Below are 27,696 nucleotides of genomic sequence, written 5' to 3'. Positions count from 1 at the left end.
CGGTCGGCGCAGGGGGCTCTTAGGGTCACCGTGGACAGACACGTTCATAACTTTCTCTCATTTACTTTATTCCGCTTTAGCAGCCTCGTTCTGAAATAAAAGTAGGTTTTTCCTGAGGGCGACAGAAGGAAAGGTGGGCGTGTTGGAAAGTCCGAGTTGCGCGGTTTCATTTTGATTAATCTCAAAATACAGCTGACTTTTCAAGAAGCAATTAAGCTGCTATATTTTATTAATACCACCTTCATAACATAGTTGTTAAGATAATAAGAGCCCACAGAATGGAGCTCACTGCAAAAGAAAATTTTGGCTTTATCTTGAGGTGCATAATTTCAAAGGATGTTTGGGGTAATGCTTCACTTAGAAGCTTTGTACAGGTGATTAAGTGTGAGTTTTAATTTTACTAGGCTTAAAACGATATAATAAATATATTATATAATTAAGATATCCACTGTGAATATTCAGCTCACGTTTTTGTAATTAAATGCACAATGATAGACTCAGTTTTGACCTTCAGGCCTCATCTTCGGTATGCACTTCTGGCACTATACAGAAATGAGTCCAAATGCAGGCCTATGTACATGAATCACCACTGAGTATGTTCTATTTCAGTAAAAATCTAGGCTACTAGAGGTATATTGTTTTTCTGTAAAAAATATCATAGGAGAAATAATCTTTAATTGATTAATACCTAAACAATGAAAGTCCTGGGCCAGGTTTTCCTAAGCAGTTTTGAAGTAAGATATGTTTTTTCTTTCCTAATGGCACTGTAAGTATGAGTTCTTCATGTGCTTAAATTGCTTTATTTTAGTGTGCAAACGGTTTGATCTGTTAATTAAACATCATACAAGAGGTCACAACGGCAAAGGTCAAGTCATAAATGACCTTTTTTGTTTCTCTCAGAGCACATTGCTTTTTGCGCTGTCCCTGAATGCATATTTAAAGTTATCGTTTTAAAAGAATTTTCAGTTCTCAGATACAGACATTAAATTCAGTCACTGCAGAGTTAACAGATCAGAGCTGCAGGCGCGCCAAGCTTCAGCTGCAGGCCGCAGGTCCGTTTATCCTCTCTGCCGCCCGGTTTATCACGTTAGACACTGGTCTAAAAGTCATTTTTTATATTTAAGCAGCGTATTTCACCATTATTAAAGATCAAATTAAATATGACCTTTAAACAGCAGTAGCCTATTTGTCAGGAGGCACTTTGTTTGCCTCAGGTCAGGAGCGTCCGTTAGTCAGGAGTTATACGAAGCAAGAAACTTAATTATCAGGCTATTCACTATAATTTTTACGCAATTAATTTACACATTGAAGTCACAGCTGTTTAGCTTGAGGCCTTTAGGTGAACATTTTCACTGATGCAGGGAGGTCATGGCCTGCCGCCCTCTTCTCGTTTTAAGACCTTACTCTGTTTTGCGATGGTATGTGATAATGTAATATTTTTTAACTATAACTTTCTGAGATAATATTTGTTCTAATAGTCATAGCCTATGTGATAAAGCAGAAAAATCCCTGTGATTTGACGAGCTCCGTGGAAAACATGCAGGATTATTTCTGGCCTTCCGACCAAACCCCCGTTATGTTTTCTCTGACTGTGTAGTTCTCAACACCACAGAACTGTTCAAGTACAAAACTATATTTCATCTCATCTTTTTTTTATTACTTTAACAGAGTCAACAGAGTAACAAAATGGGCTGCACTTACACTGTCTTTTTTCTTTTCTCTCTCTTTTTCTTTTCTCTTGACCTTTCCTCTGCCTGTGAGTTTTAAACACAGAGAGAGACATTTTCTAATCAATAGTCTATTTGATTTTTGCTCCGTAAAATAAGTCCAACAGCCCTAGTGCATTTTTAGCACAGATATTTTTCCAAGCCTGGTGGTATGAGGCAGAGGTCCGCATCGAGTTTCCTCTTTTCTTTCCATTAATTAAAATTAATTGGCAGCAGATCCTCTCACACGAGCGCCGCGTGGACGCATGCTGCCCATATGCGCGATACATATTGATCTGCTTAGGCTGCTGTTATTGCGTCTCCCGGTTCTACTGAAGGATATCAAGCACGGCGGATTTGTTTGCATTATCTCATATCTCCTTGAGAACCTGTGCTTGTATTTAGATGATATTACGCCGCAAAAAAGATAACAGCAGTCAAAAATTAACTTGGAACACGTCCGTGCATCCTGCTTGTGGGTATGGCCTTTAAACGATACCTCTCTGTTTCACACCTGTAATTTAAACTTGATTTGAACATCAGCCTTTAATCACCTGTTTTAATTATTTGAATGGTTGAAGCTGGTGGGATTGATTGTAGTTTCTTTAGACTAGGCATGAGTGTGTGTGTCCACACCACGGCACACATGGATGAATTATACTAATGTGCATAATGTAGGCTCCCCATGCTGTTTGTCATCCTTTGACTCTATCAAGATTGTGTTCTTCGACCTGAGTCATGTAAATAATTCACAAATCGCAGAAAACATGCAAAACTGGTGTAAACAATCTACAATGTATTATTAATGCTGATAAAAGCTTTGCTGGAATGCCCTGGTAGGTTACGGCCACGATCAGCCAAAAAGGTGGCAACACGCACTTGCCAAACAGCAGGTTTTTTACGGGCTACGTGGCATTGTTTCACATCCCTGCTACGGAAATTAATTTGCATAAAGTTTTAATGCGGTTTGAAGGTCGCGGAGCCTTCGTTAATTAAAACTTTTATGTGCTGCGTTTTGAAATCAATTATTTCAGACTCCACTTAAGTCCCGCTTATCCAAATGAGATGTGGGCTGCTAATATAAAGCGCGTCTCACAAACACTGCCAACTTTTGAAGCTTTGCTGTAAACTGTCCCCCTCTCTCTCTGAGATGTTTAACACTGCGCGGGAAGATTGTTCAACTCTTCTCCGCACTGTCCACAAGCAAAACAAAGTTTTTATTTGCTTTCTCGGTTTTTGTTCACGAGCGCTTCATGTCCGATGGTTTGCAGTTCTAAAGTGTTTTTTTGTTTTTTTTTAGATTTGGATTTGGAGATCAAATGAGTCCTTGAAATTCGCTCAGCCATGGAGATTGGCAAAGCACTTGAAAGAATGCATTGAAAGCCATACATACTGTAGCGATGCCATACAACCATAGCAACAGAAACAAATGTGGAGATTTTGACAGTAGGCTATCTGGTGGATAAAGGCACTTATCATCTCACCAAAAACGTTGTTTGAGAATCAGTGTACATGGGGACGTATACAGCCTGTGTGGCAATGTGTGGAGACAGGCAGGCAGTTTTTAGATATTGTCCAAAATATCTTATAAATGAGACACATCTTTCTCTGAGTTGTTTTGTTTTATTTTGTCTTCCTGTTTTTACCCATCACTCACCAGACTCAATTCATTAAAAGTCACATTCAAGTCCTTTAAGTCCACACCAAGCTGTCACAGCTGTGTGTGTGTGTGTGTGTGTGTGTGTGTGTGTGCGCGCGTGTGTGTGTGTGTGTGTGTGTGTGTGTGTACAATATTTGTGTGTTTCTTGCTCCTGTCCCGTTTTGGGCCGATGGCTCTCGTGCGTCAGCCCTAGGTTCTGGTTTCATTGGGACCGGACGGTGACGGCTGCGGTGCTGGTGTAAACCGAGGTGGGCCTGCATGATCTGGTAACATACCAAGCCTTACCAGGGTCACTTTGCACCCCCCACACACATACACACTAATCCTGCTCACACTGAGCTAGTTGGTAGGCACAGCACAAGCAGTGGAGAATAGGTCTGCTGTGGTGGACGGTAGGCATGGTGAAAGCGGCCTGCCAACTGTGCCAGGAAGACAGGCAGGCAGTGGGTTGCAGGCAGAACCCAGGGGTACATTGTGTTCTTTTTACTTATTCATCCTTTCTGCTGGAGGCTTACCAGGTCCACCTTACACTGTTTGGACCGGAGTGAGCACTGGTAGGCAGGGATGGAAGGAAGGGACGTGCAGGGAAGTGGGAAATGGCACAACATGACCATGTCAGTTAAACAGTGTCTGAATACATTTTGATCACATGGAAAGAATTTAAAAAGGTACTTGATTTGTGTGAGGGATCTGTTCACTCTTAAGGTTTTTAAAACACTTAAATTATGTTAATCTCTAGTTTTAAAATGTTTCAAATCACACATTGTGCATCATGTTTAGTGAGAGCTACATGTGTGCACAAATGAAAATATTACCTTTAGGATGTGGAAGAGCCTGTATAAAGCCCAGAGCAAAACCCTGAGGTAGCTTGCAGAAGGTCCCCCTCTTAGTCTGTGTGTGTGTGTGTGTGTGTGTGTGTGTGTGTGTGTGTGTGTGTGTGTGTGTGTGTGTGTGTGTGTGTGTGTGTGAATCTGTCTTGGAGGTGAGTTAAATCCAGTACTGTGGTGTTCTGCTCATCCCTTATCTGTGCTGTCTTCCTGACCGCCCATAGAAAATGGATTTATCATGCTTAACTGAGGCAACTGGCACAACAGCAGGGTAATAGGTGATTGTCCCCTGGATGGATGGGCGTGTGTGTGTGTGTGTGTGTGTGTGTCTGATATGCGTGTGTCCGTGTGAATATGTGTATTCACCCTCAAACCCCATCTTCTGTCCTCTGCCTCCTAGTGCGGATTAGGGTTTAGGCTGATCTGTGGCCAGTGAAAGCAGGCGGCCCCTATAGCGGTCTCATGTTGGTTTGTGATATAGTTGTGTTTACCGAGCCACACAGCTGACGTATGTACGTGCGCACAGACACACACACAAAGGCAAACTCATCTGAAATCAGACTGAACACTCATGTGTGTTATAGACAGATAGACAGACATATGTTGGCGTAGCAGCACAGTCACAGTCACTTCAGTGGACTGATACTGAGAACATCTCTCTCAGTTTTGCCTTTGCCAGCTTTTGCCATGAGAGTAGAAAGTACTCCAGGACCAAGTATATGCCGCTATCCCACAGAGCTTTTCTTGTTGCAATGCTCACTATGCAATCTAATTTTATTTTTGGCAGTGGTTAAGAATTAGGTGCGTAATATGAATGCGTGATTGACTGATAATTGCATATCATTCCGGTGTAAGACTGCTATTTTTTTTCCTCAGGTTTGGGAATCAAAGGTGCAACAACTTGCAGTTTAAAGACATTTACAGTAAAAAGACTTTAGTTTGCCAGCAAGTGATGAGATTAATCAGACGGTGGAAACATGAGGAACCCACAAGGGATTGAGGGATGAGAAGGCACAAGAGCCAAAGTACTGTGCTCTTCATGCAGCTACTTGGGACAAACTCCCCTTCACCTTCATTCCGCTCCTCTTCCTCCGCTCCTTCCACCTCCTCAATTAGCTCCCTTAAAAATAGAAGTAACGGTTAGTGAGAGATCTGCATTGTTCAAGGATGAGCTTCAGTTGTTGTTGTTGTTTGTCTCTCCCTCTCTGCCTCTCTCTCGCTCTGTCTTTCTCCATCCCCCTCCTCCGTCGCCTGGTGTGTTTTTCGTTCTTTTTGATTTTCTCTGAGGCTTTTTTGTGGGGGTAACCCGACTGAATGGGACAATGCAGTCTAGCGTGAAATTAAAGCTCTTAGTTAGTTTGGAGTTGCTCAAAAGAGGATTTTACACATGCATGCATTCATACACCCTCCCATACGCTATAGATATAGCTAATTAGAGGAAGTACACCCTATGTCGAGCATCAAGGGCCCAATTAAAAGAGTAGGGGAAACCTCTGTGCACAAGATCTAGGCCAAATCAGCCCTGTGAATGCATTTCTGGGCCTTGTGTGTGAACAGTATGTCTACCATCTTAATCCAGATGGGAGAATATGGACAAGGCCGATATGAGAAATGCACAAGTTTCATTAACATATGCATGTCACGTACGCAGCAAGTAAATCAAGAAAACAGTGGGATTGATCATCCTGACAGGCGAGAGTCTGATTCAAAACAGATTGGGCTGCTCTTGCTGACTCTTCCAAGTCTCATTTTGGAAGAAGTCGCCAGTGAAATGTCTGTCATGCATGCACATTAGAGTTTTTGTTGTTAATGTCAAAGGCATTCATTTATTTGAGTCTGTTAACTGTTTAGCTTTTTCAAATACATCTGCACGGTACTTAAAAGCATAAAGCATTATAAAAGTTAAATAGTGGCCTTTTGGATTAAAAACAGCCTAAGCAATTGCTAATTACTGTTCTGCATGTAAATGCACGTAACTTGTCTTTATACGTTTACTGTATGTTGTAGGTCATGGGAAATACTCGGCAGACTGTGCAGCCACACACTCCACTGTGTTGAATGACTACCTAAGGTCGTTTATTTTTTGCCTGCACTGTGTGTGTGTATGTTTGTGTGTGCGTGTGTGCACAGGGGCAGACTAATATAGAGCAGCAGCAGTCCACATCGCCCGAGGGAGCGATAGCTGAAATATCCACCAGACCTAATAAATGTATCTATCTGATACTTGACGCAAAAGCAACAACAATCTTTACTCTCGTATTATCAAGTAACACACACACACACACACACACGCATGCTTTTGTTCAGCCCTATTTCCTCAATGTAACTACTGGTCATAGAGGCCTGCAGTCCCAGCAAGGGAGCCAGTGAATCCAGTTAGTGAGTCAGACTTAGTGGAACAAAGTGTGCTGCTCTGTGATCCTCTCTCTCTCTCTCTCTCTCTCTCTCTCTCTCTCTCTCTCACTCTCTCTCTGTCCCATTGAGAGCGCTGGCAGCTCGCCAGGGGTGGAAAAATCTATAAGCCATTGCGTAATATACCATATCTTTACCTTGGTTGAACCCTGCGCAAGATCCACAGCTGTGTGAGCACACAGAGAAATGAGTGTGTTCATGCCTATGTGTGTGTGTGTGTCTGTGTGTGAGAGAAGGAGGCAGACGGACAGAGGGAGAGGAGAGAGACACACAAGAGAGGTTTCTTTGTGGCCAGTTTTCAATGTGTACCCTCATATAAACAGTATCACACCACTTTGATCAAATGCTGCTGACAAGATATTTTCCAAAGTCGACTGAGCGTGGCGTTCTGATCACTTTCTGGAGTGTTACGCCAAGAGGAAAGTAAGCTGAGGCCATATAAAATGTATGTGTTTTTGAGGCTGGTGATGTTAAAAATGGAAATCAAATTAACTATGTTTTGCTTTAATGGCATATAAACTCCATGGCAACACCGCCGTGCTTCCAAAGCCAGTGGCTTAAGTAATATTCACTGCTGGAGTTACTTGTTCTCCTGCATGTCTTTAGAATGGAAATTAATGTACAAGGCCTCAGGCTGAGTGGCTACCAGGCCTTTCATGTTTGGCACTCCTCTTCTTATTCGTGTTTTCATGAGATTCGGTTTCGATGTCTTGATGTGTTCGTGCTAGTGCAGGCCGCTCTTGCAGTGTCCATTTGAACCTGAAGCCTCTCCGGGAGCTGTGAGTGTTCCTGAGGGAGGGAGTGTGATATTTTTATTGGACTCCTTTATAGTAGGCCTTAGTCACTGACTTTTAAACTTTTCTGTAGAGTGTTTCGATACTGTAAGTTTAAGGGTATCATCTCTGTAATTACTCTTATCTCGCACAGAGATTCACTGACACACACATTGTGTTGAGCTGCACTTTGCCCCACAACAAAAGGTAGACAAATACAATACTAATCTGCTCACAGTGTGTGTGGATCCCTGTGTGATAATATAAATAACATGTAATGCCAAACACTGTCCAATCAGCTGTCATCTTCACTAATATGATCCACTCATCCAGTGATATTGGTCATCCAAATATCACATGCTTCGACTGATTCGTTTTTGATGGTGGTGATTATTATTAAATGGTCTGTAATGACTACTGATAATCCACATGTGCAGCCGGGCACCCTGCAATCGCTGAGAGGCAGTTGTTTGTTAATGCACCACTGAAACCTAAAACGCATACAGATGTGTGTTGGACAAAACCACAAACTCAATTGAGAGCCCTGCCATTGTTTTAGTGCATGCTCGTGCTTAATTTCTACCGGCTCGCTTGTGGAAATTTTTCAACAAACGTGCAACTTTTCAGCACAGAGGCCCCATATTAAATTAATTTACCTTCCTCCCCCACAGCTACACAGTGTAAAGGGTCAAACTGTGGTGATGGTGGCTTGGGCCCGAGGGGAGTGGGGGGGGGGGACTGTATGAGAGAGGTAGCTTCAATAGATGGGATAAAGTTGGGTTCACCTCTTGTATTGCATATGTATTTTTGTGTGTGTGTCTGTGTGTATAGTGTGTGGACGTGTGTGAGGCTGACTGCTGATATGTTTGTGTTTATTGACTCAAAGAGACGGGCCGTGGCTGCGTACACAGCGGTGTACGGGTGGCAGGGGTCCAGGCTTGGGGGAAACGTGTGTGTTTAAAGTACACACAGGCCTAATTATGCTGATTTAAGCATTCTTGCGGTCCTCCCTCTGGCTTGTGGTGAGTTAACTGGCACAGGGGCATCCAGCAGAGAGAGAGAGAGGGAGGGAGGGAGCGCGAGGGTTAAGATAAAGAAGACAGAGGCAGAAAAGGGAGGCTCAATAAAGAGATTTATAAAGGAAAAGGGAAGAGGAAAGGTGGTAGTGGGCTGCAACACGGTGTGAGTGACTACACAGAGGAAAATGTTGTCCCAGACACTGGTGAAACAGAGGAAAAACATACACCGCCGTCAAACTTCCTGGCAGGTTTTTCCCCTCCTCACTTTGGGGTTAAGAGCGCACCCGCTCTTCGTATTTATTTTTATATTCAGATGTTATGGATGTCTCCGGGAAAAGGCCGTCCCTTTTCCCAGCAAGAGGAATTAATACTGTTTGAATGTTCTCTCTGGAGTCTAAAAGGAGTAATTTTGCAGTGGAGTTTGGGAGGTTTATAAGTGAAAACCTGACCACTGCTAAATAAACAAACTAGGGATGATTAAAAACTGACCCTTGTTTGTTGACTCTCTGCTTTCTGAGCCTGTGTGTGTCTGTGTGTGCACCTGTCTCCTGACGTTTTATGCTCATGCATGGACCACGCAGTTAACAGTGTATGTATACTGAAAGCGGGTAACATAAGGGGAAAGCCACACGAAAAAGCTAAATAATTTCAACCAAATTACAGAGGCAGCCACACAGGCGGGTCTAACAAAGATGAATGTAGCTCCGCAGAATGTGTTAATATATGCACGTGCATGTACTATTTCACAATCACACTACACATACTTTAGTGTGTTTCAGTTGGTGATGTTTTATGTGTGTTTTTGCCTGGTTTTACCACACCACTGTCCTTCCTCCTTTTGTGTGTGTGTCTGTGTGTCAAGGGATTCCTGCACCTCCGTAATGTGACTTTGTTTCCCAAACAATATCTAAGGCATAACATTAACATGAAAGAGTGCATAAAAGGCCACAGGTTCCTTCTGTGACAGACAAGAGCAGAGATTGATGATGTTTGCCAGTGTGTATTCAAGCCGCCTTTTCACGCAGGTGATAAAATTCTGCTGAAGAGGCACGCAGGGCTGCTCAGTGTCTCTGGGTTCATTCGCTGCACTGCATGAGAAAGGCTCAACCAACACCAAAGCTCACATGTGCTCTCATCTGAAAATATGCTTTCACTTTTCTTTACACTTCATTCCTATTTTTTTTCTCTCTGTCTGTCTCTTTCTCAAAACCTCCCTCATTTCTTTTGCTCTTTATGTGAGTTTGCTTATCTTTGTCTGTCTCTCTCTGCATCCCTCAACTCTCCCTACGCTCTCTCTTTCTCATTGCGTCTCTTACTTCAACCATCTCTTTCTCCATTTTACCTCATTCTTTGCAGCCCCCTCCGCTACTCCTCTCTTTCGTTCCCTCAGAAAGAGCCACAGTCTTATCTGGGATATGTTGGATTTGGTGAGCTTAAAAGCCACTTTACTAACTCCCTGTCTGCCTCTCCTGAGAACAAATCTAAAACTCTTCCACCATTCGCTGGCCTTTGTCCGCTGGAATGCTGCTCATCAGGCGACTTTTTACTCCCTATCGCCTCTTAATGCTAATCCTCTACCTGACTCTCCATCTTCTAGACTCCCACACTCCTTTCCCTTTTCTTTGTCCCCCTCTGCTCCATTTTTGCTCCTCCACTGACTAAAATGCTTGATAAGCGTGTTGGGTTTCTTTGGTGATGTGAAGGAATGCTAATGCATCATAACCATATTACAGTACTTAGAGGAGGCAAATAATGCCAAGTGCTATCTGGAGAATCAAATCTCTGCACAAGAGCCTTCTCTCCCTGTCAGATTAAAGAAAGATGTTGTTCCCATTTTGATTCTCCTCTATTTAAATATAAAGCTAAAAGCCCATCTAAAATGTGGTGAAACAATGGTGTTGTATTCAATAATGCAATTTCTCCAGGAAGCCTAAATAAAGATCAGGCCAAATCCTATTTTGCATCAGATTTTTTGGGCAGCATTAACAGATGAATATTGCCCACAACATTTCCCTATATGTAGTGCTTTGAAACAGCACCTAGAGGATACTGTGCTGTCCTCTTTGTGAATGCAAATAAATGCTTGAATGTTTTGCATATAGTGCTGTCACAATTTGGTTGTCACCGTTTAAAGGGAAATAATGTATTTTTAAAAGAATGAAAATACTGTACTGACATTTGGAAAAAAAATGCTTGAAGAGTGTACCCAAATCATAAGTGTAAATCCAGAAGCGGTCCTAACAGGATGTGATGAGACCCGGGGCAGGCCCTCTCTGGCGCGTGGCAAGCAAACTGGAGTGAGGGATTCGCTCGTTTTATTATTAGGGACAGTGTGTGTTGTTGATGGAGCGGCTCCATCCATGTTGACTCACAGAGAGACAGCGGTGATGGCTACACTGAGCAGAGGTGTCAGGCTTGGCTGATGACTCCAACTCCCTAAACAGTACTGCAAAGGCAAACCCTTCTCGTTTGTGGATGTGTGTGTGTGTGTGTGTGTGTTTGCATGTATATGAGTATGTGTTTGTGTATTCGGCTGAATCTGTGTGCATGTGCAGGCCATACTGCTTTTGCATGTGTGTGCGTGTGTGTGTGTCTATACTGTGTGTGTGTGTGTGTGTGTGTGTGTGTCTGCTTCAGTCCTGACAGCCAAGAAGCCTCAGCAGCATCTGACGTGGCAGCTCTTGCTGCTTTCAGTCCAGCTCCTTCCTTCTGGCTCACTTTTCTGTGATACTATCTTTTCATACAATCACATGTTTATAAATGGAGGCTGACTGGTATTTCATACCGGACCAGTTTCGCTGAGAGTTGATAAACACTGCGCTATTCGGTGCAAAAGAACACAGCACGAGTAGGATGTTTGTCGCAGTTAAGAAATGTAGCTTTTTTATTTTTTAGTGAGACAACAGTAAAACTGAGCAGGATACTGAGTGAAGAAGAAAAAGTAAAAAAACAAAAACAATAAATATATCTGGCAGGATTCTGTCCGAGGCCAGTAAGGGCACATTTGGTTACACGTATACAGTATTTCTCTTACGTGCTATTACATTTCCATTTCAAGGTAACTTAAGGCCAGCACAAAAAAATACTACATATAAATTAACCAGATGCAAGCTATTAAGTAGTCGCCACTCATTACCATATACTGAAGCATAAAAGGCAAATACTGTTCTTTTGTTTGAATTAGTTACACAGTTTATAATGGCTCAAGAAATGAGAGTGGAGATAGCTGCTTTTCACTTGCTTTTTCTGATAATGTGAAAAATTAAATACATGCATAAGGACCACAGTTATAAATCCAACACTAACCTAATTTGAAGCTTGATATCAGTGAGACACAGCATTTCGATTTTTTGTTCCTGTCTCCTTTTTTTGCCCTCCCTGGCCTGTTTGTGAGGTGCATTTTTATCGAGGTGGGTTTTCTCCATTTTATGTCCCCTCTGAGGACATGTACTTATGGCCGTCTGCCTGTGGTACTGTGGTGCTCCTGAGGTCTGTACGAGGTGGTAGTTTAGGCTGGGGAAGTCAGCGAGCGTGGTCACAGAGGAGATAACTGCACACACATTCTCCCAGAGGCGCCTGTCTGCATCGTGTGTCTGTCTGTCCTCCACATTGCTTTGTTGGAGGACACATCTTTAAAAAAGGAAAGAGCTGGTTTGAGAGGATAAAACTTTCAAAATGATTTAGTTGTTGTGTGTGCACACGTGTCCTCATGTGTTGTGAGTGTGTGTGTGTGTGGCTGTGAAGGCTCTTTGTTTCTTGCCTTGCATGTGTTTGTGTGTGTCCTCTGTTTCTTCCGGCCTGGCATGGTGCTTGCCCTACAGGGAATGCCACTCAAAATGGGCAGAGCGACCTTTAACCCTCACACTGCCAGCTCAGAGTCAGGCGTAACTTGCTGCCATATCAAGAGCCCGTCTCTCTTTGACCCAGACTCTGTCATGCGTAGCAGAGATTAAGACCCGGCTCTCAGGAAGCCATTTGGAATAAACACCTTTTAACCCTAAAGGGATCAGAGTTGCCTATGAAGCCACTTGGAGCAGCCACCCACTCTTAACCCTTAACACTAGCAACTCAGCACAGACAAGGCAGAGTGCACAGGCAAAGGCCCAGCTCATATCATGCCACAGGGAGCGGGCACTGGTTAACCCTCGCAGCGCCAACTCAGCACAGGCAAAACTCCAGCTCACACGATAAGCAGAATTAAATCCGCAAGCCTCAGTGTTCCTGATAGGGAGCTCACTGATGCTGAAAAAGCTAATGTATTGTTTTCCCCTCACCCAAACATTTGCAATGTTTTAATTGTAAATGATAAATATTAAATGATAAATTGTGGCTATGAAGTTTGGTTCTTCTTCTTATCGAGAACTCTTTTATTTGTTTTGTTTGTTGTTTTTGTTTGGTGAGGTTGCACACTATAACTCAACACACAATCTTTTTTCATGAAGCTTTGTGGCGATTAAATGACTTCTGTTGATTTCTGCTGTTTCCCCAAGTGTCACAAAGAACAGCCATGTTTCCAGCTTGACAACCACAGTTGTTATGTTATGAGTTGTAACAAAAGGCTTTGAAAGGGTTTGTAGAATCTCATCTTACGGTTTCACCCATCTCTCATGAATTTGCTATGTGCTGCGATTTTATTTTGGAACAATACACATGCTGCTGCACTTTTAAAAATCTGAAAAAAAGGCTGCTGTTTAAGCATGTATGCATGACCTAACAGTTGTTTAAATCTTGAGTGTTTGTGTGCTCCACTTAAGTCCTGCTCAATAATCAAGAAAGCAATCAATCACACAAAAATAGGATATTGATTCACAGTAATGGTATGCATAAACCTGCCAACTAACATCTTGCAAATTATATAATTAATACTTAACACTATAAAGCTAAAGAAAAAGTATAATTTAGAGAAGAGATACTTTCCCTTTAAGGGAAGTGCCAGGACATGAATTGCGGCATGAGTGGAGAGAAAGAGTGAGTGAAAGATGGAAGAAGAGAGAGAGAGGGTAAAGGGAGTTTCTGCACTTGCCTGTCTGGCAACGGCTGAGGAATGAGTGTACAAGTTTGAGTCTGGGTGAGTTAAGCTGTGTGAGAGAGAGAGGCAGGGAGAAAAGGAAAGGGAGACGGAGTTCCAAGGAGTGAGGGGGAGCGGAGTGAGAGATGCTGGAAGATGGATAGCAACCGAGATAGAGCGAGTGCAGGCGACTGGTAGAAGTGAGAGGGTGAAGCAGCAAAAAGCAGAGAGAGGGATGGTTGAAGTACAACAACAATATGGAGTACAGGAAAGAGAAGGAGGATTGCAGAGTAAGAGGTGAAATAAATAAATGAAGGAACGGAGGAGTAGGTGAGGGGGGGTAGGGGGGCACAGATTGAATGTGTGAGTTGGGCTAGTGGTGAAGCATTTGCATAAAGGGTGAGGGCACTCTGCCCGGGCTTTGGGGAGAGGTTGGCATCTCGCCTTGCCGACTGGCAGAACGAGGACCATGGAGGAATAAAAGAATGAGGGGGAGCGAAAGAGTGAGAGAGAAAGTCTCTCAATAGTGCATCTCTTGTGTGAGGAGAAGCAGGCCTTGGCTGCTGTTGGAGCAGGGCATGGAGGGGAGGGGATATCGGGTTTCATTATCTGCTTGATTCCTGCTGTATTTGCTAACCATGAGGTTCAAAGCCCTCTCTGCAGCTGTAGGCAGGGCATGGTAGCCAGTGAGTGCCGCTGGCATGTGCCGACTGGAACACTGTAGGTGTGTGCAGCATGCGCTTCGGTTAGGAGTGAGACAGAAAGTGTGAGACAGGCGCGCTCCTTCCCTGTATAGTTGATGCAAAAAGCTGCCACCCCCAGCCCTACCACCCCCTGACCCCCCTACCCACACCACTCACACACACACAAACTCCTCTAGCAAACCCTCACACACACTCCACACTCCAAGTATCACACTGCCTATTGACCTTATCAGGAATGGCCGCCCTTGTCGAGGGGAAACGCTGTACTCTCAGTTTTGCTGCAACGTCCTGTCGGAAAATGCCACACCAACAGCATATGTGTTTGAGTCACTTTGTGTGAGTGTGTGTGTGTATGCCATGGTGATGCTACAGAAAAGGTTGTAATGTAAACACAAATATGGTACACATGAACCAGTCTATGTATTCACTTAGCATACATGTAATCCTATACCGCCCCATCTAGCTGCAGCCACATGTTGAAATGGTTTTATTAAATTATTGTTTGCAACATGCAGTGCCAGAATCTCCTAATTTAGTTTGAAATCTATAATTTTGGCCAGTTTTATTTATACCATGATAACATCATCCCTAAGAGAAACAGTCTTTCTAATTTACTGCACTGTTATCAAGATTAACGTTCAGTTTTGCATTATATGGAGTAAACGTTTAATGCTTCAAATAGCCCTCTTTGCTGTTCCCACAATATATTTTGGTGTATGCAGTGTTTAAGTTTTGAATTTTGTTCACCACATCTAAGCCAAAAAAAAACCCAAATAAATTTACGAAATGATCATCACAAAATGTGTTTTTAAGTTGTCCAAATTGAATTCAGTTATCCAAATATTTTCAGAAGATAAATTGGGAACATAATTTATGTATGGGGTTACAGTTTATAATTAACTGTATAAGGTGACATTTATGCAGATGAGACAGAGTCATAGAGGTAAACCACACAAACCTCAAGAAAATCCTGGCTGAATAAATTTTTGGTACTTAAAAAAAAATCATGAAGAGCCCTTGATCTTATCTTTGATGTGCTTACATTAGAGGCTGAAACAGTCTGCCCAGACAAATCAATCGCACAAACGGGAAAGCATATTTAAGTATAAAATTACCCAGGTCTGCTGTCATGTCAGAAGCCCCAGCTTGCTATCAGTCCTTGTGTCTCTGGAGCTGTTTAAAGTTTGTTCGCTCTGTCTTTCCCTCTCAGCCTCATGCCACAAATGGCTTCCAGACTTTCACACATAGTAATGCTTCAGTGTGTAAACAGGCGTAATTACAAACGATGCGCAGACACACTTTTAACATCAATCTGTGCCGATGGGAGAAGGAGACCAGAAAGAGGGGAACTTTTTCCTCTTCCAGGGAGTACAATGGATGAAAAGGTTTTGAGCTGGATGGAAATGGAAGGACTGGCAGTGATGGAGTTAAGGAGGAATTTTTTTAGACGAGTAATGTGGGCCTGTGTGAATACATGTGTGTGGGCTTGAATAAGTGAATGAAAGGGAAAGAAAAAAAGGACACTAATTTTTTCTATTTCATGAGTTTCCAAGGAAATAGTAGTTTATGTCAGCGTGTCCGCAATTATTTTATATCCTTGAGGCTTGTGAGGTTACTAACACATCACCTCTTAATAGCAGGGTGTTACTTACCACTAGTCCGACCTGCGCACCTTACTTTTCCTGCACTCCTCATGGTAAAAAAACATATGGAAACTTTGTTCAACCTGGAGAAAAGTTTTTTTCCCCTCACTTCTCTCTTTTAACAGAGTGAACAGAAATGGCATTATGCCTGGTCCAACGTTCCTGTCTTGTGTACGTTTAGAACAGTGTGGCAAGTTGTGAAAAATATTTGATATATATACAAAGCACAAACAGATTAAGAAACTTTAACCCAAATTATTCCAGACCATCTTGTGTGATCAGAGCCCACACACACACACACACACACACACACACACACACACACACACACACACAAAGGGAAAATAGTTCAGATCTCTCACAGTCTTTCCCTTACATCACCACAGTACTTGTCAATATGTGATTTCACACAGCAGATGTCAAAGTTGAATTCCACTTGTGACACGTCCTGACATGCTGTAACCTTCATCAGCTTTCTTGTGTGTGTGTGTGTGTGTGTGTGCGTTTCCTACCTTTATCTTACAGGATCATCTTGAACAGAGTTAACAAAAAAAAACTTGTCTGTGAGACAAATATAATTTCATCAAACAAATGTGACCTTCATGCTTGTAGCATTAATTTTATAATATGCTTGTTGCATTTTTTTATAAAAAAATTGCTGAAATAGAAAAAGGCTAATATATCCCCGGGTTTCCTATTCTTCCAAATACAATGTAAAACTAAAGTATTGTTTTTCTCATAATTAAATATCTGATATATGTATAAATGAAATACAATATATGAACATATATTTACAAGGATACAAATGTTCAGAATTTTTTCGAATTAAACTGCAAAAATGAACGTTTGATCAAGTTCATTCAGGAGCCAGAATTTTAATTAAATACTGTCCCTTTGTTTAAAAACACATTTGAAATATATAGATTTTCAGGATATTAATGTTCAATTATTCACAGTAGCAATTGTTTATATGTTTTAAAATTTATCCCATGTTTTGTTAATAAGGAATACAAACTACTTTTAACTTTAAAGCAGTTTTAAGGAATTTAGATTATTTAGGTCATGTTGGTGGTAATAATACAATAATATAGGCCTAGTACAATATAATTTGAAATACGAACAGCTGTTTATTTTTGGTAAATTAATGTTTTTGATTTACTTGCACACTATGCCTTTTTTAAATTACATTTTGTCTTTTGTTGAAATAACAATTTAACTGTAAAATAGAAGACCTGCCAAGTGAATGCCTGAAATCTGAAAAGCACAGAGAGAACACATTTAATGCCTGTTGTTGACTCACAACCAAGGCATCAAATAAATATATGACCTGACCATAGAATGTACATGACCGGACCTTTCTTCCCATCCTATGCAGGCATTTATTTGCATACCTACCTAAGACACCGCGAATCCACCTCAGGTAATTGTTTATTAGAGCTGAGGACAACACTCTAGGAAACACGCTAAGTTATGGTTGTTAAAATCAATTGTAAACAAATATAGTCCACAAAACGGAATTATTAGTGCCTTACCTAATACGCTTTTAAAAAAATTTACATACAGATGTTAGTGTATCTAGATGCCATTTGTGGAATAGGCCTACATCAATAAATCTGCAGTAACGGAGGGACAAAAGCCCCATAACTCTTCTTGTAATTGATTTGTGTAGTCTGGCGAATGACTGCCTTCACGGAGGTCATAATTAAGAAAAACATTGTTTTATTTAATAGCTTTACTAAGCTACTACAAACCTGCCTCCTTTTAATTCCAGTTTGAGTTTTGGTATTAATTTTGACCCTTTTTGTTCAACGTAGGCCGCACGGGACTGAGGATGAGAAGAGGCGACTATAGCAAACGTTAAGTTCACGTTCCTCTGATCAACATTAGATTTGAACATTTCTGGTATTTAGAGCCGTTTTACTGTGAAGAATATTACGTTTTGTTTATTTTAACGAACGTAAAATACAAAGAGCTACTTAGGTTAAGTGCACCTAAGTAGCTGAAAGAGGGCCAATATTAGGCCAGACTAACGCTGCGTCACAATTTTCCGGTGAACACGGTGAGTGAGGTAGGTTTTTTTCTTCCTAGGTGAGGGTGTTTATTTTACAAATGCAGAGATACGTAGGGTGCAGGCCGCTTTGAGCTGGAGGACAAACGGAGGAGTTGGTGCTTTCCTCTATTATTTACTCTACTCTTCATTAGCCTAAATCTTAATATAATTTAAGTATGTATTAGTGTTTAAGTAGTTGTTAAATAATCAACAATAGGACCCATCCTGTGCTGAAAACCTTTTAGGCCTCATTTCACACAGTGTGTTTCTAACAGCACATTTAATGTATTCACACTTAACACTCAGCCTTGCCTACATGATAAAATGGTGTCTTGGGTAAATTTGTACTAAGCACACTAAGCACAGTGTTTTTAAATCTTTTTTGTTGTTTATCTTGAACACAACAATTTCAGTTTTTATGGGTTTCCTTTGTCTTGGTGTTTCTGGCGGTAGCTGCTGCTCCAAGCTTGGCCTTGTTAATAAAAACCTGAGGTGGTTTTTTTTTTTTCCTGTTGTGCCCTGTCAGGGCAGGAGGAGAGATTGTCTTGCCCAGACTGGCAAACAAAGGTCGTCCTTTTCTGAAAGACAGAGCATGGCATGCAGAGATAAGATGAGCCCTCGGTCAAGTTATTGCAGAGCAGATACCTGAAGAGTCCAGTGTCAGAGGCCCGAAAAACTGCCGCCCTTCGTTCTGCACCGAAGAACTCCGGGCAAACAGGAGAAGCCTTCTTTAATAAGCTGAGGGAAATGTGGGTTTGAAAATGTCCAAAAAATGACACATTAAATAGTAGGGTGCCATACAGACTCATTTCTTGGCCAAAATCATAAAATATCTTGCCTTAACTGCAAATTGTGCGCAGACCTCAAAGCCTGTGTTATGCTGGTGTGTGTAATTTTGTATTTGGTCCAGTTTATAATCATAATAGGCCTGGTAGCGTATTTAACCAAATGATTTTAAAAAGGGGGAATTTTTTTTGTTGTTGAAGGATTACATATTTCATACAAATAGTATTTGCTTAATAATATGGATTAATTTTTAGTCTCATAAGAGGTTTCTGTCAGTTTTTTATTCTCTTTTTGTTACATATAAAGAGTTAATGAGTGTTATGTTACTGAAAAAAACGTTTTGTAGTTCCTGGGCTGGAACTACAAAATCATGTGTTGCTAGTTTTAATGGACAAAGGAGAGGTTTGGATTTCCCTGATGGTAATCTTGGTTATTATCATTTTGCTGTCAGTAATGGCATGATGATATTCCAGGAAGTGACAGTAATACTTGGCACATATCACTCCTTTTCTTTGTCTGCGGCCCATTCATCAAAAAAGTCTAGATCCCTTCAGTCTTTTCAAATAAGTGACAAACACACCTCCGTCATTATTCTTCAAAAACAAACACACACACATCCTCCTTTAATACCATTTCCTCATGTTCCTTTTGCACATTTTTTTCTTGCCTATTGCCATCATCTTTCATTCCCACATTTTTTTACCGTGTTCAGTGTGGCTGTGTGAGGCAGGCGTATGTTAGCATGAACAATCGACGGCCGGCCCGGCTCGACCTGGTCCAGATGGGGTCCGTACCCCCCCCAGCAGTAACAGTGATGAGCCAGTCAGGCAGCCAGCTAGCGAGCTAGCTACCCACGCGGGTAGCCAACCAGTCATTTACCCAGCCAGTCATGTCATGTGGCCTCTCAGCCAACCTAACAGTCAGCTCGCCAGCCAGTCAGTGGACCAGCCAGTCGTCCAGGCTGCGGCTCCTCTGTCAGACTCTGACAGAGGGAGCTGGCCAGGCTAAATCTGACGGTCCTGGGAGCCAACCAGAGGACTCTGGCTTTTGTAGGGCGTTCACACAGACAGCCTGTCCCGTTGCACAGCAGGGGGCTTCAACCCACAATCACATGTCCGGGCCCTCAACTTTGCCACATGACAAGTTAGCTTTTTGTGGCTGCCCACTGCAGAGATTCCAGTTTTGACAATGTCTCTATAATTCCTGTGAACCCCGTGGACTAATTCATGTCATTTGGAAAGCATAAATTAACAAATGTGTTTCTTTTTTGTAATTTGGAAGAAGGCTGTTTAAATGTACTTCTAATGAGAAGCGCAGCCCATACGTATTTCCTACGTACGTCTGATTATCGAATTGATCCTTGGTGAGAGCCTTTGTCTCTCAAATATTTGTCCCATGGTGCACTGGGCACAGCTTGTCCCTCTGAGGTCATGTGAGTCAGCCAATGAGGACGAGACAAAGAGCTTGCCAGGGCAACTATACAGCTCTCACTTTCTGCTGCTGTGCAGTCCCAATCATGTGTCATTGTGTACTTCATAATGCAACACGATGAAAGTATGAGCAATTTACTGGCAGCAGTAGGAAAGTATAATTATTTTCACTGTTACAAAGACCCGCACATCTGAATCTGAAAGCATTAGGCTAAGATTTGTGAATTACAGGGAAGCGGTATAGCCTATTTTAGACAGTTTCACTATCCGCTTGCCTTAGTAAACAGCTTAGCATGTATAGGCTACTTACATGAAGCTGTCCACCACAGCATTTTCACCCCTTCATTGTCCACCGAATCCTGTCTCACCCACTAATGGGATTGCGCTATAATATGGTAACAGAAACTTTTAATGTGTTTCTGTGTCTGTGCTGTTGGGGCTTTTAAAGTGGACTTACCAAAAAAATAAAAAAGAGAGGCAGAGAAGGGGCCAGTTTGGATGTGAGAGTGCATTTTGAAACAGGAGAGCATGTTTTTGGATGGTATTTTTTGTTGGGGGGGTTGACGGGCATTTTCTTCCCCCCTCCTCTCTTTGTTTGTGTGGTAAATCCAGGAGCAGCTGCTGGTCTCAGGGTCTAGTGGGATTGTGGGCCTGTGTTTTCTCATGCCATCCCATGCCAAGGTGGTGTAACGCGAGCAGAGAGAGAGGGAGGGGGAGAGAGAGAGAGAGGGGTGTTTCTGGAGGGGGGAGGGAGAGGGCTGTGGGGGTGCAGTTGGAGAGCGAGCTGGTTTGTTGGTATGGCTGTGACCATGCTTGTGACGAAGGTGATGAAAGCAGGGGGGAGGGGTGTAAGGGGGCTTTAGGAGGCGGGTGCTGTCTGGATTGGATGCATGTAAAATTAATATCCTCTGGACTTGCCTTTGCACTAGATTGGAACTTGTCTATTTGGCTAATGACGAGCCTTCTGCCTGCACCACACACAGTCCCCCCCTCCCCTCCCCTCTCTCTCTCTCTCTCTCTCTCTCTCTCTCTCTCCACTACCAACCATCTACCCCCCACCTCTTTGCTTCTCCCTCTGCCATCTCTCTCTTCCCTCCCTTTCAGCGCTGGGAGCGTGCGTATTGGCTGGGCTGTTTGGGACTCGGTGCCAAATAGGTGGGCCCTCTGCATGTTGGCACAGACTCAGTCAATGGTTAGAGAAGGAAAAGTGGAGAGGAAGAGAGAGACAGAGTTGGAGAGAAAGAGGGGGGAAAAAAGAAGCTGCACTCGGGTTTGCCAGCGGTCGTGCACACTCTTCCAACATTGATTCGGTCCTCTTGTTTTTGTTTTTTTTCCTTCCTCTTCTCCTCCGTCCGCACCCCCCTTGTCCAGCTCTCTCTCTCCCTCTCCGCGAGTCTTATGCAGATCCTAGAGAATTGAACCAATAGCACGCGCCGCTTTGCCAAGCTTTTTTTGTTGTTTTTTCATCAAGATATTTTTGTCTTGACATATTTTTTCAAACAAAGAGGCTTGTTGAAGTTTTTGACAATTTTAACCTTTTTGCTGCAATATCTGTTTTATTATTATTCGTGCACATCCAGCTCTGTTTAAAAAAAAACAATCCTTTTAGACAGAGAGATTGCTGAACTTCTCTACACTCTCCTTCTGTTGTGCTCTTGAACGGCACCTCTTCTGCAGCTCCAGCTACAGTACCTCCTGTGTTCCTGTGCTGGTATTACACTGAGCCCCCTTGGCCTGTCTCCTCTTTCTCAGCTTTTTCCCCCCTGCTGCTTTTATTGGACAGTTTCTCAGCTTCTCTTTTTGCTTAATTTTTTTTTCCCATCAGTCGTTTGTTTTCTTATATACGCAGCATTACTTCAGCGCCTTTTGACTCAGCAATCCAGTTACTGTCCTGGTGGTGTATTTTAAGTTTCTTTGCAGTCGGCGGGGTGAATTTATGATGAGAGAGCAAAATGGTAACTACCATGTCATTCTTGTTTGATTCACATATGTTTTATGGTAATGACTGTTATTAGATCATTTTGAGTGCGGACGCACTTATGTTATTTATAGACAAATATTTTATGTTTAATTTTAATAATCAGAATTTGGTAAGTTGGTTGTCTCAAATTATTTCAGTGTTGTATGCGTTTATAATTTGTTATGTCAGTCTATCTTATCAGTCAGTCTGCATTATATTTTATTATTGCTACACGTTTTTACCCTATCCCAGATGTAGATATAAAATGTTTTTATAATTAATAATGTTTTATAGAATTAATACTATTTTTGTCATAGTTTTGTAATGGGTAAATACAATTCTGGAAAATTTAATTTATAACTAATACATTTGTATACATTTCTATTTATTTATTTAGGCAGACATATAAATGTTTCCACAAATATTTTTTGAAGAAAACCTTTACAGTAGATTCTTAATTTCACCTTCTCATCTCTTACCTCTCAATCTATCAGTATTGTGTTGTTCAGTGTTTTGTTTCCTTCAGTGTGATGTGTCTGTGTTAGGTGTTAGGTAGAGAATGTAAAGGATCTCTCTCTCTCTCTCTCTCTCTCTCTCTCTCTCTCTCTCTCTCTCTCTCTCTCTCTCTCTGTGCCTCTCGCTCATTCTCTCCCTCCGCTCACACAGAGCAGGCGCTGCTCCTCCATGCTGCGTGCCGGTGCTAACTGCCTCTCTTCTCTCTTCCCTTCCTCACCCCCACTCCCTCTCTCCCCGTCCTTCTCTCCCCCATTCTCCCCCTCTCACTCCACTGCCTCCTCCTGCTTCCCCCCCTCCTCCCTCTCCTCCTCCACCCTCCCCCCGTCCTCCTCCCTCATCCAGGATGAATTCCACCCCTTCATCGAGGCCCTGCTGCCCCATGTCCGCGCCTTTGCCTACACCTGGTTCAACCTGCAGGCCCGCAAGCGCAAATACTTCAAGAAGCACGAGAAGCGCATGTCCAAGGAGGAAGAGCGCGCAGTGAAGGATGAGCTCCTGGGGGAGAAGCCAGAGATCAAGCAGAAGTGGGCCTCGCGCCTGCTGGCCAAGCTCCGCAAGGACATCCGGCCGGAGTTCCGCGAGGACTTTGTGCTCACCATCACGGGGAAGAAGCCCCCCTGCTGCGTGCTGTCCAACCCTGACCAGAAGGGCAAGATCCGTCGCATCGACTGCCTGCGCCAGGCCGACAAGGTATGGCGGCTGGACCTGGTGATGGTCATCCTATTCAAGGGCAGCCCCCTGGAGAGCACGGACGGGGAACGGCTGGTCAAGTCACCACAATGCACCAACCCTGGCCTGTGCGTCCAGCCGCACCACATCGGAGTGTCCGTCAAGGAGCTGGACCTCTACCTGGCCTACTTCGTCCACACGCCAGGTATGTGGCCAACTGGATACTAGACACTAATAGGGAGGGATGCCAACACACGAACACTTGTCATACATGCCCGTGTGCATGTGCATATAGATGTACACATGCATTTGCATAATTGCACACATGTAGACACACAGAAACACTTGTGTGACAATTATGTGTGATAATTAAATAGAGGGGGAATAACAGAAATAAAAATACATAAAGATAAGCCCAAGTGTAGTAAGTTTCAGAAACACACTAAAAATGTGTTTTCAAATTTAGGAGAAAAATTTATTAATAAATCAATTAATTATAATTAAGCTATATCATAATATTATGTGAAAATTGTGAATTCAGAAAAGTTTTTATTCAACAGTTTTCAGATAAATAAATAAAGCAAACACATTTACCGCTGAGAAATAAAATGGAAATCCCTTCCTGCTTTTGTTCTCTTAGCAAACAGCAAATACTTTTGGTTTTTGTCATTTCAGTATTTTCCTTCTTTTCTTCTGTTTCTTAGTGTTTGTTTACATGACAACTTAGTATCAACAGTAATAAAAAAAATATGTGAGTGTATGTCAAGGGCATCCAGCCAACATGGTCTGGCAAGTACGCATTCATTTTTCTGAGCAAGGCTTTTGCGGGTTCATACTAGCATGTATTTTGTGTATGTTTTTTTTATTTTTTTTATAGGAAGGAATTTGCTTGTGTGTGTGTGTGCGTGTGTTATTTTATGAGATGATCCCCACTGTCAAATTGTGTGTTTTTGTTCAATGAGTGAGAGTCACTGTTTATAAGATTGTACTCAGTCTGTTGAAGTGTATGTGCCACGATAAGGCCATTGTAGCCAGGGATTGTCATTTGGCCACAGCCCAGATTGTGTGTGTGTGTGAGAGAGAGGGAGAGCAGAGCCGTGAGTCTCCTGCGCTCAGGCCGCAGGCTGCTGCCGCCTTCACCGTCTGCCTGAACGCTAGCACCACGTTGGACCTGGCTGCCAAACACACTCAAAACGCCAGTGCTCACAGACAGCCAGTACTATTGCAGCCACCTTCACACCCGTACACACACATACAAACACAGCTAAATAAAGTTACACACATTCGATTAAAAAAAAAAAGAGGGAAAAAAAAAAGACAAACAACTCTTGTCATCTTTGTAGCGCACTTTCACACGTAGAGCCAAACACGGTTTTAGTCACGATTGCGTACACACACCCACACAGCGCGCACTCTTGGCCAAAGACTATCATAGATACAATTTGATACAGCCAAACATTGTTGTATCTCAGCCACCATCATGGATACACACACTTGCACTCGGCCAAACATCGCTGTAGCCTCCAGTGCGTGTACTCTACGCACACAGCCAAAACACTGGCTGTGTTGTAGTTTTTTCCCCCACATTGCAAAAAACACTGTCACAGCAACCACACACACGAAACACATTTCACAGCCAAATCCTCCAAATACACACCACTTCACCATTTGCTGGCTACGTATACATACAAACACACGCTCATGACCTAATATTATCTCAGCTGGAATTTTCTGGAAATTTCAAACAGTGACTCAGCCGGCTTCTCACACACACAAACACACGCACAGGCACATATATATACAGTATACCCCAGCCACTGCTCCAAATGCACACACTCATACTCTGCCTAGGTGGAACTCTTATGGTAGCCGCTAACAGGAGTATGGCCAAATGCTATCACAGACGCCCCTCAGTATCTCTCTCTCTCTCTCTCTCTGACACAACACACACACACAAAATCTCAGTCCAGGCCAAACACCTCACGCTGCCCGAGCCAAACCCTGGCAGCAGCTCCAGCTTCACTCTGTTGGTCTGTCTGTGGCGGTGATAAACCGTAGGTGTCTCAAATATGATTGTTTGATTAAAAATTTTTCACCGACTGTTATTGCACAATAACTATTTTCTGCTCAGTTTATTATGAAGTTTACAGCACTGATAAAGACAATTTTCCTTTAAATAAAACCCTTAGCCTATATAAAATAATGATATTGTGTTTGTTTAAATTTAACTCAGGATACGTGTTCAGAAAATTTGTAAATTAAATGATAAACCAAATCTAGAAATATGTTGCCATATAGTTGCATTTTTAGTTTTGAAAGGGAAATTATTGGTGTTTGGTATTTTAATCAATATAATTAAAGCGGTTATATAGGTCAAAGTTTCTTTAGACCTAACAAATTTTCAAAACTTTTTGTAAAGGCAAAACAGTTCTCCTACTATGCTTCATGTGGAAACAAATCGTAGTCCGCTTAACAGCTGTAGATATTTAATTTGTGGTAATATATACTATAACTGACATGAAGTCCTTTTCAAAATAAAAATGAGAGAGGGATCACACAGATCACGATGTTTTCAGCTTGTTGCTGCGCACATGTCGCTACAGTACTGGTTTACTGCAGTACAGTAAAACATATGGCTGCTTGGAGGGGCTCCCCAGTCCGCTGCTCATTCATAATGTGGACTTATCTTATCTGGCTAACACAGTGTGCTTCAGTACTTTTACCTGCCTCCAACGGGCCCATGCTCAATTAAAGTCCTGGTTGTAGAGATACTTTGGGGTCTACAAACACAGAGAAAGGGACAGAGGGAGAGACAAAGGGCAAACCACTGTTTGCAAACCTGTCATGAGGTCGCCACTGTTGGCACACTTGGCCCTCATTTTTCACCCTTACACAAGTTATAAATGCGAGCAAACAGGCATAAAGGCATGCACATTTACATCACATTTATCTGGTACAGTGATGTGCTGTTGTGTTTTTTTGCCTCAGTCACACAATAAATGACAAGATGTGCTCATTGTTTGTTTTTGTTTGGTTTGCGTTTTGTCAGTATTTAGCATCTCTGTCTTCCTCGCTCCTGTTTGATCCCGTGCACACTTTTGTTTTGTCTCCTTAAACATCGCCCTCATTGTTGCTCTCACAGAGGTAAAGCCTCTGCTGATCTCTTTTGTTTATATTGTAGGAGACACAGAGAGAGAGCGAGTGCGTTGGAAACGAGAAGAGGCTGCGATAGTGATTGTTCTGTTTGGCAGCGCCCGAGCCCCGTTGGTGTGGGAAGAAGAGAAAGACGTCTTGTGTTTTGTTTATGACAGAGTGGCAAAAGCTGCCACGGGGAATCTCTGGGCTTGCTGTCAGGCTTTCTCAGGCTGTTCTGCAGCCAGCCAGCCTTTGAGATCCTCTCTGTTACAGAGCATAACACACTGCAGCCGTAACAGAACAAACCACGCTGCCACAATACACAACCTTCTCCCCTGTTTTCCAGGCACCTCAGATAATAAAGAGCAACAAACCAGACAGGGCAACGTTTCTTTGAACATTGTAACTGAAATGCTGGCAGAGAATTGAGGAGACGGGAAGAGTGGCTATGGTGCAGTGCAATGAGTAGTGCATTATTTTTAGTGTTTTATTAGGAGTGAGTGAGTGGTATCATAATGGAGATAGTGGCCCTTGGCCCAGAAGAGCCAAAGGTCTGCCAAAGCAACACACACTGGCAGGGTCCCTCTTATAACCCATGAATGGAGTGTGTTGTACAGGCTTAGTTCACAGTACTGGTTTAGATGTCTGACTACTGCATAGGTGGGTCCACTTGTATGCCATCTGAGGAGAAATCATTAAGCTGCTTCTCACAGTGTTCAGCTGACTGTTTGATTTATAACCTTTGTGCTGTTTTAGCTTAAACTCAGCACATTTCTGATTTATTCAAGGTTGGAAAAATGGAAGATTAAAAAAAAAACATTTGTGAGGTCCAAAGTTAGCTCAGCGCACTTAGTCATATTTTGGACCTAATTCCTACTACTTTTTATTTTATTTTTTTCTTACTTTTCTTTCCTTTGTATGTCATAAGTGTGATCATGAAAAGATGTTTCAAATGTGTTTCCAATCAAAAGTGCAGTACAGGAAATTTGCAGTCACTCCGAGGGAGGTGTGAAATGTGCTCGCCGTGCCATTTCTGCCATGACCGCTCCACACTCCACGCTCCACGGTGCCAGATCCCGCCTCCCTCTCGCTATAGCACTAGTAATGCCTTGGACGGCTCTGTGAGAAAGCCCAGAGAAACCCTAGCGCTATGGCCACCCCCCATCCCCTTCCCAGCCAACTCACTGACCACAGGAAGGATTCACAAATAAAAAACCCACTTGTGTTCATCACTGAGGAAAACTCTCTGTGTATTCTGGATTTATGAGGGGGAAAGAACAGATATGTGGAAGAAAGAAGGGGGAAAGTAGGAACAGGGGATAAAGATAGAGTAAAGCTGAGAAAAAGAGAGGCATCCGGACAGTCATGGCTGACATGATGAATGGCTCGCAACATGTT

At 42.6% G+C, this 27,696-nt stretch overlaps 1 protein-coding gene across 13 annotated transcripts in view; it reads left to right on the top strand.

Moving 5' to 3' along the window:
* LOC119899205 (nuclear factor 1 X-type-like) overlaps positions 1-27,696 on the top strand; it is a 108,924-nt gene that overhangs the window by 12,525 nt on the left and 68,703 nt on the right. For 10 of the 13 annotated variants that reach the window (XM_038713688.1, XM_038713691.1, XM_038713684.1 and 7 more), the window contains one exon: positions 22,837-23,368. In XM_038713688.1, the coding sequence (XP_038569616.1) occupies positions 22,837-23,368 (532 nt within the window). Of the gene's footprint in view, positions 1-17,685; positions 17,812-21,276; positions 21,974-22,647; positions 23,369-27,696 lie in introns of those variants that run through there. The other 3 variants (XM_038713696.1, XM_038713689.1, XM_038713683.1) reach the window with 3 other exon arrangements.

The sequence above is a fragment of the Micropterus salmoides genome, unplaced genomic scaffold, assembly GCF_014851395.1.
Source record: "Micropterus salmoides isolate LMB-PRFRI ecotype aquatic unplaced genomic scaffold, ASM1485139v1 Ms_hic_scaffold_12, whole genome shotgun sequence".
Taxonomy (NCBI): domain Eukaryota; kingdom Metazoa; phylum Chordata; class Actinopteri; order Centrarchiformes; family Centrarchidae; genus Micropterus; species Micropterus salmoides.
This window is presented reverse-complemented; position numbering and strand designations above follow the sequence as displayed.